Source organism: Panulirus ornatus, chromosome 53 (genome assembly GCF_036320965.1).
Source record: "Panulirus ornatus isolate Po-2019 chromosome 53, ASM3632096v1, whole genome shotgun sequence".
Classification (NCBI taxonomy): domain Eukaryota; kingdom Metazoa; phylum Arthropoda; class Malacostraca; order Decapoda; family Palinuridae; genus Panulirus; species Panulirus ornatus.
In genome coordinates, this window is record NC_092276.1 from 19,803,619 (window position 1) to 19,816,903 (window position 13,285).

General features: G+C 39.7%; 1 protein-coding gene across 1 annotated transcript in view; it reads left to right on the plus strand.

Moving 5' to 3' along the window:
• Positions 1–13,285, plus strand: part of LOC139765298 (WD repeat-containing protein 17-like) — a 446,388-nt gene that overhangs the window by 96,279 nt on the left and 336,824 nt on the right. The window contains exon 5 of the mRNA XM_071692684.1: positions 7,562–7,672. Coding sequence (XP_071548785.1) covers positions 7,562–7,672 — 111 coding nt within the window. The remainder of the gene's footprint in view (positions 1–7,561; positions 7,673–13,285) is intronic.

A 13,285-nucleotide genomic window follows, 5' to 3' on the forward strand; every position in this document is an offset into this window, starting at 1 on the left:
AATAATCACCCACCTCTCTCCATCAACTTTCAGTTTTACCCATATTAATCGAGAATTTACTTTCTTACATTCTATCACATACTCCCACAACTCCTGTTTCAGGAGTATTGCTACTCCTTCCCTTGCTCTTGTCCTCTCACTAACCCCTGACTTTACTCCCCAGACATTCCCAAACCACTCTTCCCCTTTACCCTTGAGCTTCATTTCACTCAGAGCCAAAACATCCAGGTTCCTTTCCTCAAACATACTACCTATCTCTCCTTTTTTCACATCTTGGTTACATCCACACACATTTAGGCACCCCACTCTGAGCCTTCGAGGAGGATGAGCACTCCCCGCGTGACTCCTTCTTCTGTTTCCCATTTTAGAAAGTTAATACAAGGAGGGGAGGATTTCTGGCCCCCCGCTCCCGTCCCCTCTAGTCGCTTTCTACGACACGCGAGGAATACGTGGGAAGTATTCTTTCACCCCTATCCCCAGGGATAATATACATATATATATATACATATACACATACACACACATACACATACATACGCACATATACACACACACACACATACATATATATACATATGAAAAATGTAAGAAACAATTTAGAAAACTGAAACTTCTAGCTTGAAATGAATGAAAAAAATGAATGTCACATAATGGTTCAACCTCTGGCTATGGAAAAAGGAAATGTATAATTTATTTACACAAACGTCAATAGCAGTTCTCATCAGTTTAACCACTGTATCAATAAGCTTCAATGTCTAAGCTACATTTTTCTCCAATTTCACTATTTTCTTGTCAAAACACCATGTATGAAAACTCTCACTCCAGTAACACAACTATAAACATTTACTTCCCCTTTAAAAAGAAGTTCTGGGGAAGTCTGTCTCGATACACTGCGGGAAACTCTACCACCTGGCGGGGTTTATATTTATATTTATTTATTATACTTTGTCACTGTCTCCTGCATTAATGAGGTAGCGCAAGGAAACAGACAAAAGAATGGCTCAACCCACCCACATACGTAAGTATATACATACACGCCCACACATGCACATATACATACTTATACATTTCATTGTATACATACATATACATACAAAGATATATATGTATATACACATGAACATATTCATACTTGCTGCCTTTATTCATTCCCGTCACCACCCCACCACATATGAAATAGCATCCCCCTCCCCCTGTGAGGTAGTGCTAGGAAAAGACAGACGGCCACATTCGTTCACACTCAGTCTCTAGCTGTCATGTGTAATGCACTGAAGCCATAGCTCTCTTTTCACATCCAGGCCCCACAAAACTTTCCATGCTTTACCCCAGACGCTTTAGATGCCCTGGTTCAATCCATTGACAGCACATTGACCCCAATGTATCACATTGTTCCAATTCACTCTATTCCTTGCATACCTTTCATCCTCCTGTATGTTCAGGCCCCGATTGCTCAAAATCTTTTTCACTCCATCTTTCCACCTCCAATTTGGTCTCCCACTTCTTGTTCCCTCCATCTCTGACACATATATCCTCTTTGTCAATCTTTTCTCGCTCATTCTCTTCATGTGACCATTTCAATGCATCCTCTTCTGCCCTCTCAATCACAATCTTTTTATTATCACACGTCTCTCTCTTACCCTTTCATTACTTACTTGATCAAACCACCTCACACCAAATATATGTATATATATATATATATATATATATATATATATATATATATCCCTGGGGATAGGGGAAAAGAATACTTCTTGCATATTCCCTGCATGTCTTAGAAGGCAGCTAAAGGGGATGGAATCAGGGGCCTGGAAAACCTCCCCTCCTTGTATTTTACTTTCTAAAAGGGGAAACAAAAGGAATCATGCAGGGACATCCTCCTGGAAGGTTCAGACTGGGGTATCTAGATGTGTGTGGATGTAACCAAGATGAGAAAAATGGAGAGCTAGGTAGTATGCTTGAGGAAAGGAACCTGAATGTTTTGGCTCTGATTGAAACGAAGCTCATGGGTAAAGGGGAAGAGTGGTTTGGGAATGTTTTCGGAGTAAAGTCAGGGGTTAGTGAGAGGACAGGAGCAAAGGAAGGAGTAGCACTCCTGAAGCAGGAGTTGTGGAAATATGTTGTAGAGTATAAGAAAGTAAACTCTAGGTTGATATGGGTAAAACTGAAAGTTGATGGAGAGAGATGGGTGATTATTGGTGCCTAATGCATCTGGTCATAAGAAAGATCATGAGAGGCAAGTGTTTAGGGAGCAGATGAGTGAGTGTATTATCAGCCTTGATGCACGAGACTAAGTTATAGTGATGGGTAATTTGAATGCAAGGGTGAGTAATGTAGCAGTTGAGGGTATAATTGGTGTACATGGGGTGTTCAGTGTTGAAATGGAAATAGTGAAGAGCTTGTGGATTTGTTTGCTGAAAAAGGACTGGTGATTGGGAATACCTGGTATAAAAAGAGATATATACATAAGTATACATATGTGTGTAGGAGAGATGACCAGAGGGCATTATCGGATTACATGTGAATAGATAGGCATGTGGAAAAGAGAGACTTTTGGATGTTAATGCGCTGAGAGGGGCAGCTGGAGGGATATCTGATCACTATCTTGTGGAGGCGAAGGTGAAAATTTGTAGAGGTTTTCAGAAAAGAAGAATGTTGGATAGAAGAGAGTGGTGAGAGTAAGTGAGCTTGGAAAGGAGACTTGTGTGAAGAAATGCCAGGAGAAATTGAGTGCAGAATGGCAAAATGTGAGAGCAAATAATGTAAGGGGAGTGGGGGAGGAATGGGATGTATTTAGGGAAGCAGTGATGGCTTGCACAAATGATGCATATGGTATGAGAAAGGTGGGAAGTGGGCAGATTAGAAAGGGTAGTGAATGGTGTGATGATGAATTAAGATTGTTAGTGAAAGAGAAGAGAGAGGCGTTTGGACGATTTTTGCAGGGAAGTAGTGCAAATGACTGGGAGATGCATAAAAGAAAGCGGCAGGAGGCCAAGAGAAAGGTGCAAGAGGAGAAAAAGAGGGCAAATGAGAGTTGGGGTGAGAGAGTATCATTAACTTTTAGGTAGGATACAAATATGTTGTGAAGGAGGTAAATAATGTGCGTAAGACAAGAGAACAAATTGGAACATCGGTGAAGGGGGCAAATGGGGAGGTAATAACAAGTAGTGGTGAAGTAAGAAGATGGAGTGAATAATTTGAAGGTTTATTGAATGTGCTTGATGATAGAGTGGCAAATATAGGGTGTTCTGGTCGAGGTTATGTATGAAGTGAGAGGTACAGGGAGAATGGTTCAGTGAGTAGAGAAGAGGTAAAGAAAGCTTTGTTGAAGGTGAAAGCCAGCAAGGCGGTAGGTTTGGATGGTATTGCAATGGAATTTATTACAAAAGGGGGGGTTACTGTGTTGTTGATTGGTTGGTAAGGACATTCAATGTATATATGGATCATCGTGAAGTGCCTGAAGGTTGGCAGAATGCATGCGTAGTGCCATTGTACAAAGGCAAAGGGGATAACGGTGTGTTCAAATTTCAGAGGCATAGGTTTGTTAAGTATTCCTGGGAAATTGTATGGGAAGGTATTGATTGAGAGGGTGAAGGCATGTACAGAGCATCAGATTAGGGAAGAGCAGTGTGGTTTCAGAAGTGGTAGAGGATGTGTGGATCAGGTGTTTGCCTTGAAGAATGTATGTGAGAAATACTTAGAAAAACAAATGGATAAGTATGTAGCATTTATGGATCTGGAGAAAGTATATGACAGGGTGAATAGAGATACTTTGTGGAAGGTTTTAGGAGTATATGGTGTGGGGGGTAAGTTGTTCATTGCAGTGAAAAGTTTTTACCAAGCATGTAAGGCATATGTACGAGTAGGAAGAAAGGAAAGTGATTGGTTCCTAGTGAATTTCGGTTTGCAGCAGCGGTGCATGATGTCACCATGGTTGTTTAATTTGTTTATGGATGAGGTGGTTAGGGAGGTGAATGCAAGAGTTTTAGAGAGAGGAGTACGTATGCAGTCTGTTGTGGATGAGAGGACTTGGGAAGCAAGTCAGTCGTTCACTGATGATACAGCGCTGGTGGATGATTCAGGTGAGAAACTGCAAAAGTTGGTGACTGAGTTTGGTAAAGTGTGTGAAAGAAGAAAGCTGAGAGTAAATGTGAATAAGAGCAAGATTATTAGGTTCAGTAGGGTTGAGTGGCAAGTTAGTTGGGAGGTAAGTTTTAATGGAGAAAAACTGGAGGACATGAAGTGTTTTAGATATATGAGCAGTAGATGGAACCATGGAAGTAGAAGTGAGCTATAGGGTGGCGGAGTGAGCAAAGGTTCTGGGAGCGTTGAAGAATGCACGGAAGGCAAGAACATTATCTCTGAGAGCAAAAATGGGTATGTTTGAAGGAATAGTGGTTCCAACAATGTTATATAGTTGCAAGGCATGGTCTATAGATAGGGTTGTGTGGAGGAGGACGGATGTGTTGGAAATGAAATATTTGAGGACAATATGTGGTGTGAGGTGGTTTGATCAAGTAATGGAAGGGGTAAGAGAGATGTGTGGTAATAAAAAGAGTGTGGTTGAGAGAGCAGAAGAGGGTGTGTGGAAATGGATTTTGGTCACATGGAGAGAATGAATGAGGAAAGATTGACAAGGGGGATATATATGTCAGAGGAAGAGGGAACGAGGAGAAGTGGGAGACCAAATTGGAGGTTGAAGGATGGAGTGAAAAAGATTTTGAATGATCGGGACCTGAAGATACTGAAGGGTGAAAGGCGTGCAAGGAATAAAGTGAATTGGAACGATGGTATACCGGGGTGGATGTGCTGTCAATGGATTGAACCAGGGCATGTGAAATGTGTGGGGTAAACCATGTAAAGTTTTGTGGGCTCTGTATGTAGAAAGGGAGCCGTGGTTTTGATGCATTACACATGATAGCCAGAGACTGAGTGTGAACGCACATATACATACATTTATATTTCAACATATACATGCATATATATACACAGACATATGAATATCCATACATGCTGCCTTCGTCCATTTCTGTTGCCACCCCACCACCCATGAAATAGCATTCCCCCCTCCAGTGAGGCAGCACCAGGAACAGACAAGAAAAGACCACATTCATTCACACTCAGTCTCTATCTGTCATGTGTAATGCACTGAAACCACAGCTTCCTTTCCATATCCAGGCCCCACAGACCTTTCCATGGTTTACCTTAGACTCTTCACATGCCCTGGTTCAATTAATTGACAGCACATCGACCCCAGTATACCACATCATTCCAATTCACTATATTCCTTGCATGCCTTTCACCCTCTTGTATTTTCAGCCTCCGATTGCTCAAGATCTTTTTCACTCCATCTTTCCACCTCCAGTTTGGTCTACTGCTTCTCCTTGTTCCCTCCACCTCTGACACATATATTCTCTTTGTCAATTTTTCCTCACTCATTCTCTCCATATGTCCAAACCATTTCAACACACCCTCTTCTGCTTTCTCAACCACACTCTTTTTTATTACCACACGTCTCTTACCCCTTACTCAGTCTAACCTCCTCGCACCACATACTGTCCTCAAACATCTCATTTCCAGCACATCCACTCTCCCCTACACAACCCTATCTATAGCCCATGCCTCTCAACCATATAATATTGCTGGAACAACTATTCCTTCAAACACCCATTTTTGCTCTCTGAGATAACGTTCTCGCCTTCCACACATTCTTCAACACTCCCAGAACCTTCGCTCCCTCCCCCACCCTATGACTCACTTCCTTTTCCGTGGTTCCATCTGCTGCTAAGTCCATTCTCAGATATCCAAAACACTTCACTTACTCCATTTTTCTCCATTCAAACTTGCCTCCCAGTGAACTTGTCCCTCAACCCTACTGAACCTAATAACCTTGCTCTTATTCACATTTACTCTCAACTTTTTTCTTTTACACACTTTACCGAAATTGGTCACCAACTTCAGTTTCTCACCTGAATCACCCACCAGCACTGTATCATCAGTGAATGTGTAATGATTTCTTGTTTTTCATTCATTTCTCTTCAGTGTTTCTTTGTAAAACTTCAACACCTTGTCTTTCTGTTTCTTTGAATTGTATATTGTGGTTTCCCCCTCTATGCTTCACAGTCAGTTACCTCACAGATACCACAATCAGTATCCTGCAATAATTCAGCTTTCTTTGCTTTTTAATGAGAGGAGCTTTCTTTTTATTTTCTCAGTATTGCGTATAGGAGTATCTGCAACTCCTTTTGACATTGTCACAGTATAATTTGCAAGCAAAAACTACAAAATAAGTACAAATATATCAGAGATTATTGCTGGTACTGACACAACTAACTTCAGAGGGCAGAGGTTAGAGCTGTTTGGTGAGACCCACATTGCCTGGGAAGTTTACTTTCGTATCTTGGAGCTTTTTTTTTTTTGTAATTTTGGATGATAGATTCTCAACCTGTGCAAAAGAATTTTTTCATAAGACTGATTACAATAGCTGCCTTATGATTCTGACTTCCTTCCCTGATAACTTGATCACAATATCTTTGATGATTTGCAGGTGAGTGTTAAGCATACTGTTTTTATCTAACAGCATTGTAAGGTTTTTTGTGACATCTATGGTACTTTGGAGTTTAATGGTTAAGGTAAATTAAGTTGGGGAAAAGCTTGGTCCATATTTTTGTACATTCTCTTTAATTGCATGGTTAGAAATATTTTCTGCAGAAAATTCCTTTAAAGTACATAGATTATATAAAGCATTTTAGTTGAAAATTCACAGCACTGAAAATTTAAAGTAAAACACTTAATTGAGCATATACTTATGCACTACTAATGCTGTATAATCTGTATAGCATTTCATTTTTACTACATTTTCTAGTTAAGCTATACCTGTCATTGTCATAATAAAGTGTAATGTTTTGTTGCCTCCCGATTCTTGCATCACCTCAGTCATGTGATAATTAGTTTTACTGATTCCAAGTTTGGTATCACTTTCCTGTGTACTACCATGCTTAGTTCTTTACCTGGCTTTCGATTTTTTTTTAAAGCATGAAAGAAATGCTTTTCTTAACATCCTTCAGACTTTGTAAGACAGAAGCCCAAGGGCCTAAAATTCCATTTTAACACTCTTGCTATACATAGAATGAAAAAAGTGTTGCAATTTTTTCCATAAGTGCACTGGACACTCTGTGCTAAAAGTGAAAAAGAAGGACCAAAACACAGATTAATTATCTTCTTGAGATGATAGAAAAAACAAAAGCGGACCTTTAAAGGAGGTTCTTGTTTAGATTCTTCAGCTTGATAGAGTCTGTCTTAAAAGAATACCCAGAATTCATATGAATGTAATAGGGTTAGGGAATAGTGACCAAATAAATTTTTTCTTTGCTTCACTGAGGGGGTAGCTAAGAAGGTTTGGTTTGGAGAGAGGGACTTCATCTTTAAAAGGATTTCGATACAGGCATAGGCTATGTCTTCTTTCTACACCATGTGCTTCTCATCCACACATAAGGAAGGAGTTTATGATAATGGCTAGTAAACGATTAAATAGACAAATGTAATATGAAATGTTATTTTACAGTGCATCCCTGGATCAGCGTGTTTGTATATGGAGTGTCAGTAGACAGTCTGTACTTCATGCCATCAGTATTTGCCGGATTCCCAAAGAAGTAGCCTGGGTCACTGGACACAGGTTAGAGCACTTTTTAACTTCATTTTTTGTGTAAGTGAAAAAGCATTATGTAATATATCTTGAATGTTTAAACCTTGCAACCCCAGAACCCCTTTCATGGGACTTCCTCAATGCTCAAGAAGTCACCCATATCTACAAGTCATAACCACAGGTTGTGAAGTATGGTATGTTGTATATCTGTGTTTATGTATTTGTTCATCATGGGATAGACCCACACTTGTGTACTTTTGAACTACTAAGAAGACTTTGAAATCTTTGCAAGTTGCTGATATTCACAATCTCTCAACTTAAATAATTCCAACCATTCACTACTCATACATTAAACCAATATATATTAACATCCCTCTTAACCTTCCTTCTCTGCCTCTAATCATTGCCTCTGGTTTGAAGATCTGTTTATTGTCTGCATAATCTACTTGATTTTGGAACTTAAAGGCTGTCATCAGGTCATCCCCTTCTCATATCCCCTCTAGGCCCTCTTAATTCTGGAATAATCTTCATTGGCCTTCTCTAGACCTTCTCAATCATATCTTTGTGTTTGTTAGGTGTGGTAAACTATCTAGAGACATAATCCAGTTTTGGTGTATGTTCAGAATGGTTTATCAAACATTTCCTAATCCATATGCTTCAGTTATAATATTTGTCAGCAGACAGTTTGCTTCCTTGACAGTTCTGATATGAATCTCTGGTGACCAATTAGCTACAATGTTGGTTGATTCTAGAACTCTCTCACACATCCATTCCTGTATCCAATCATTCATTAAGTAGTATCCATTCTTGTATCTAAGTATTCATTAAGTGGTATTCATACTGGGGCCTTTCACTGTGTCATATCCTCATTAACTTGCATCTACTAGGATTGAATCTCATCATCTATTTATCTAACAAACTTTTAAGTTTCTGCAGGTCCCCCTCTAAGCTGATGCATTTTTTTTTTTTGCCTATTTTTCTCATACCCTTGGCATCAACTGCAAACATATTTAGCTCAAAGTCAAGAGCTGAAATGTTTTGTAATAATATTTCATATTTGATGTACCCCATTTCCATACTATTTAGCATAAAGACAGGGTAAATGCAAGCTAGTTGAGGAGTAGGTTTTCAGCATTTTCAGTTTGCAAGTTGCATTTTTGGGTGTGATTCTTTAATGTATATACACTTATTGGTGAATTGGTGCTTGTAATGTAAATGAGTAATGATGTAGATGAGGTGGTTGGTGTCCAAAATGCAGACATGGAAGTGGAACTTTCATTTTTCCTGAAGAATAGCTTTAGATAGAAGTATGTGTGATGAATAGATGTTCAGAATTGAGATGTTGGACAAGCATTTAGCATTGATTGCATCATCTCATTATGAATATGTTTCATCAGTGTGGTGTTTGTTTGGGATGGGGGACCTGAGTACAGTTGGCTGAAGTATGAGGCTGGGGCTTGCTTGTTTGTTTCAGTGTGAAAGGTAATGGGTGGTTATGTAATGGCTTTGATGTAAGAAGGCTGATCTTGTTGCATACAGGTAGGTGCCAAGCATGTTGAGGTATATATTTTTCTTGATTGGGATTTCCCACATTAGTGCGGTAGCGCCAGGAACAGAAGAAAGGCTGCAGTTGCTCACATACATACTCTAGCTGTCAGCTGTCATGTGCAATGCACCAAAACCACAGCCCTCTTTCCACATCTAGGCCCCACAGACTTCCATGGTTTCCCTCAGATGGTTTCCCTGAGATGCTTCACATACCCTGGTTCGATCCATTGACAGCACATTGACCCCTGTATACCACATCATTTGAATGCACACTATCCCTTGCACACCGTTCACCCCTCCGTGAATATCAGGCCCTGCCCACTCTAATTCTTTTCCACTCCATCCTTCCTTCTCTAATTTAGTCTTCCCTTTCTCCTTGTCCCCTCCACTTCTGACACATACATTCCATTTATCAACCTCTTCTCACTCATTCTCTCCATATGTCGAGATCATTTAACCACAACCTCTTCATCCTTTTCAGGCACACTTTTTATTACCAAACCTCTTTCACCCTTTTATTTCTTACTTAACCAAACCACCTCACACCACATACTGTCATCAAACATTTCATTTCCAGCACATCCACTCTCCTTTGCACATCCTCATCTATAGCCCATGCCTTGCATCCATACAACATTGTTAGGACTACTATATCTTTCGACATAGCCATTTTGTCCTCCCTGATAATAGCCTCTCTTTTCACACAGTATTCATTACTCCCAGAACCATCATCCCATTCTCTAGCTCTCATTTGCAGTGCACCAAAACCACAGCCCCCTATCCACCATCATTCCCCACAGACTCTTCATGCTTCTTCATGTTCAGGCTCCAGTCACTCAAAACCTTTTTCACTCCCTTCCATGTCCACTTTGGTCTCTCCCTTTTCCTTGTCCCATTGACTTCTAATACATATATTCTCTTTGTCAACCTCTCCTCACTCATTCTCTCTGTATGTCCAAAACATTTCAAACACACCCCTTTTCAACTGTCTCAACCACACTTTTTTTTTTATTACCACGCTTCTCTCTTACCCTTTTATTACTTATTTGATTTTTTTTATTACCACACTTCTCTCTTACCCTTTTATTACTTATTTGATCAAACCACCTCACACCACACACTGTCCTCAAACATTTCATTTCCAACACATCCACCCTCCATTCAACATCATCTATAGCCCATGCCTCACATCCATACGACATTTTCAGGACTACTATACCTTCAAACATACCATTTTTTGCCCTCCCAGATAATGACCTTTTCACATATTTTTCAGTGCTCCCAGACCCTTCACCCTCACACCCACCCTTCGACTCTTTTCCACCTCCATGGTTCCATTTGCTGCCATGTTCACTCCCAGGCATCTAAAACATCTCATTTCTTCCACTTTTCTTCAAACACACACCCCAACTTACCTGTCCCTCTACCTTGGTAAACCCAATAACCTTGCTGAACCCAATAACCTTACTGTTATTCACATTTGCTCGCAACTTGTTTCTTTCACACTTCCAAACTCTGTCACCAACTTCTAGTTTCTTACTTGAATCTGCCACCGGTGCTGTCTTCTGCAAATGACAACAGACTGACATCCGAGGCCTCCTCATCCCTTCCAGACTTCATACTTGCCTCTCTTCCTAAGGCTTCTACATTTACCCCCCCCCCATACATAAGCACATTAAACTGTCATGGTGACATCACACATGCCTGCTGCAGACCAACCTTCACTTGGAACCTCTCACTCTCCTCTCATTCCTCTCATGCACATACCTTACATCTTTGATAAAAACTTCTTAATGCTTCTAACAGTTTCCCTCCTACTCTGTATATTAAGATCTTTTGCAAAGTATCTGTATTTAGCATATCATATACTTTCTCCAGATCCATAAATGCCACATACAAATCCATCTGTTTCTTTAAGTATTTCTCACAAACTTTCTTTAAAGCAAATTCCTAATTCATGCTTCCTTTATAACTTTTGAAAGCATTGTACCTCCCCAGTCTTATGTTCTGTACATGCTTTCACCCTTTCAATTATTACTCTCCCATAGAACTTACTTGGTACACTCAACAAACTTATACCCCTGTAGTTTGAACTGTCACCTTTGTCCCCTCATTCCCGGAACCACCCTTCCCCACAGGAAACAGCCACCCACTGCATCAGTGAGGTAATGCCAGGAAACAGACGAAGAAAGGCTACATCTTCTCACAACTATACATGAGCTGTCATGTGTAATGCACTGAAACCACAGCTTTCAGTCCACATCCAGGCCCTGCAGACCTTTCCATGGTTTACCCCAGACACTTCACATGCCCTTGTTCAATCCATTGACGGCAAGATAACCCCAGCATACCATATTGTTCCAATTTACACTATTCTGTGCATGCCTTTCACCCTACTGCATGTTCAGGCCCCGATCACTCAAAATTTTTTCACTCCAGTGAAGTGCTTTATGCTAGTATATGCTGGTAACCATGAGGAAAATGAAACTCAGCAAGTTCCAAATGTACTTTTATATATAATCACATTGTCAGGATAGGTACAAGAATGAGATAGAAGACTTAGACCTGTCAGTATCTCAATGCACCTAGAGGCAGAGCAAAGAAGCCATTGGTACACAGTTGTTTCCAGTTAGTGGTGTTTGGGTCTGGCACCATGCCTGTCATAAGAATTATGTGGACAAGACAGGGAACTGTTTACAAATTTTGCCTACAACAAAGCTATCCAGTTTGTATAGACCTTCACTGAAATTCATGTTACAATTCTCTGTATATTTAATAAGAGATGATCCAATGATATTTGTTTTGGTCAAGGAGTTACAGTTTATAACTGAATTAGCACTACTTCAGTCAGTGCATTGGTCATGATTTTTGATATGATTAAACAGAGCATTTGATTCGTGTCCTGTTCTTGTAGTATATTTATTTTGCTTTCGTCTAACAGAGAGATCTTTACCAATCTGCCCAGTATAAAACATATCACAGCTTTTACAAGGTATTCTGTAAATACATCCTGCAGAATTTTGTGGTGAGTGTTTGATTGAGATATTATTAATAGAATTGTTATTGCTGAAGGCTACATTCACATAAAAGGATTTAAGCAAGTTGGGGACTAACATGAAATTACCACTAAATGGGAAAACCAAAAGATTTTTGCTATCAAGGGGAGGTTTGGGTTTAAATCTATAAGATGATTTATATACCAACTTGAGAGATGTATCAATTAAAGATTTAGGATACTTAAACTTGGATCCAATAGAATATATCTTCTCAAACTCTTTATCACTAAATTCTGGACTGCATATATGTAATACCCTAAGGTACATGGACTGGAATGATGATTTGTTTAATTCTGTCATGTTTAGCTGAGTAATAATGAATATATGAACAAACATTGGTGGGTTTTATGTAGATGCTAAACTTAAACATGTTTCCAACCGTGTGGATCATGCTATCTAAAGTTGGTAACATAAATTCTTTTTCCACTTCCACAGTAAAATTGATTGAAGGTACTAAATTGTTAAGGAAAGGGAGAAATGTTTGTAACTTTTTGCATGTTAGCCAAACACAAAATGAGGGCCAAGAATATCTAAATGGAATTGTATTGGGTGGATCTATGTTTCATTGTGTGGATATTGTGTGTTTGTGGTACGTACCTAGGCATCCGTTGTTTATTCTAAGTGCCCTTAAAAGCTCAATGTCCTGGCAAGTAAGGTGTAGTTTAGGGTAGAGGACATCAGTTTTTTTTGTTGGATGCTAAGGTTTTCTTTTTGCTTGTCAAAATCTGGTGCCATTTAGTATTCTGAAGACATCTAGTGTATGTTACTTTTGTGTTGAGCGTGGGAGTTGGGCAGATTAGAAAGGGTAGTGAGTGGTGGGATGAAGAAGTAAGATTATGAGCGAAAGAGAAGAGAGAGGCATTTGGATGAGTTTTGCATGGAAATAGTGCAGATGACTGGGAGATGTATAGAAGAAAGAGGCAGGAGGTCAAGAGAAAGGTGCGAGAGGTGAAAAAGAGGGCAAATTAGAGTTGGGTTTACAGAGTATCATTAAATCTTAGGGAGAATAAAAAGATGTTACGGAGGTGAATGCAAGATT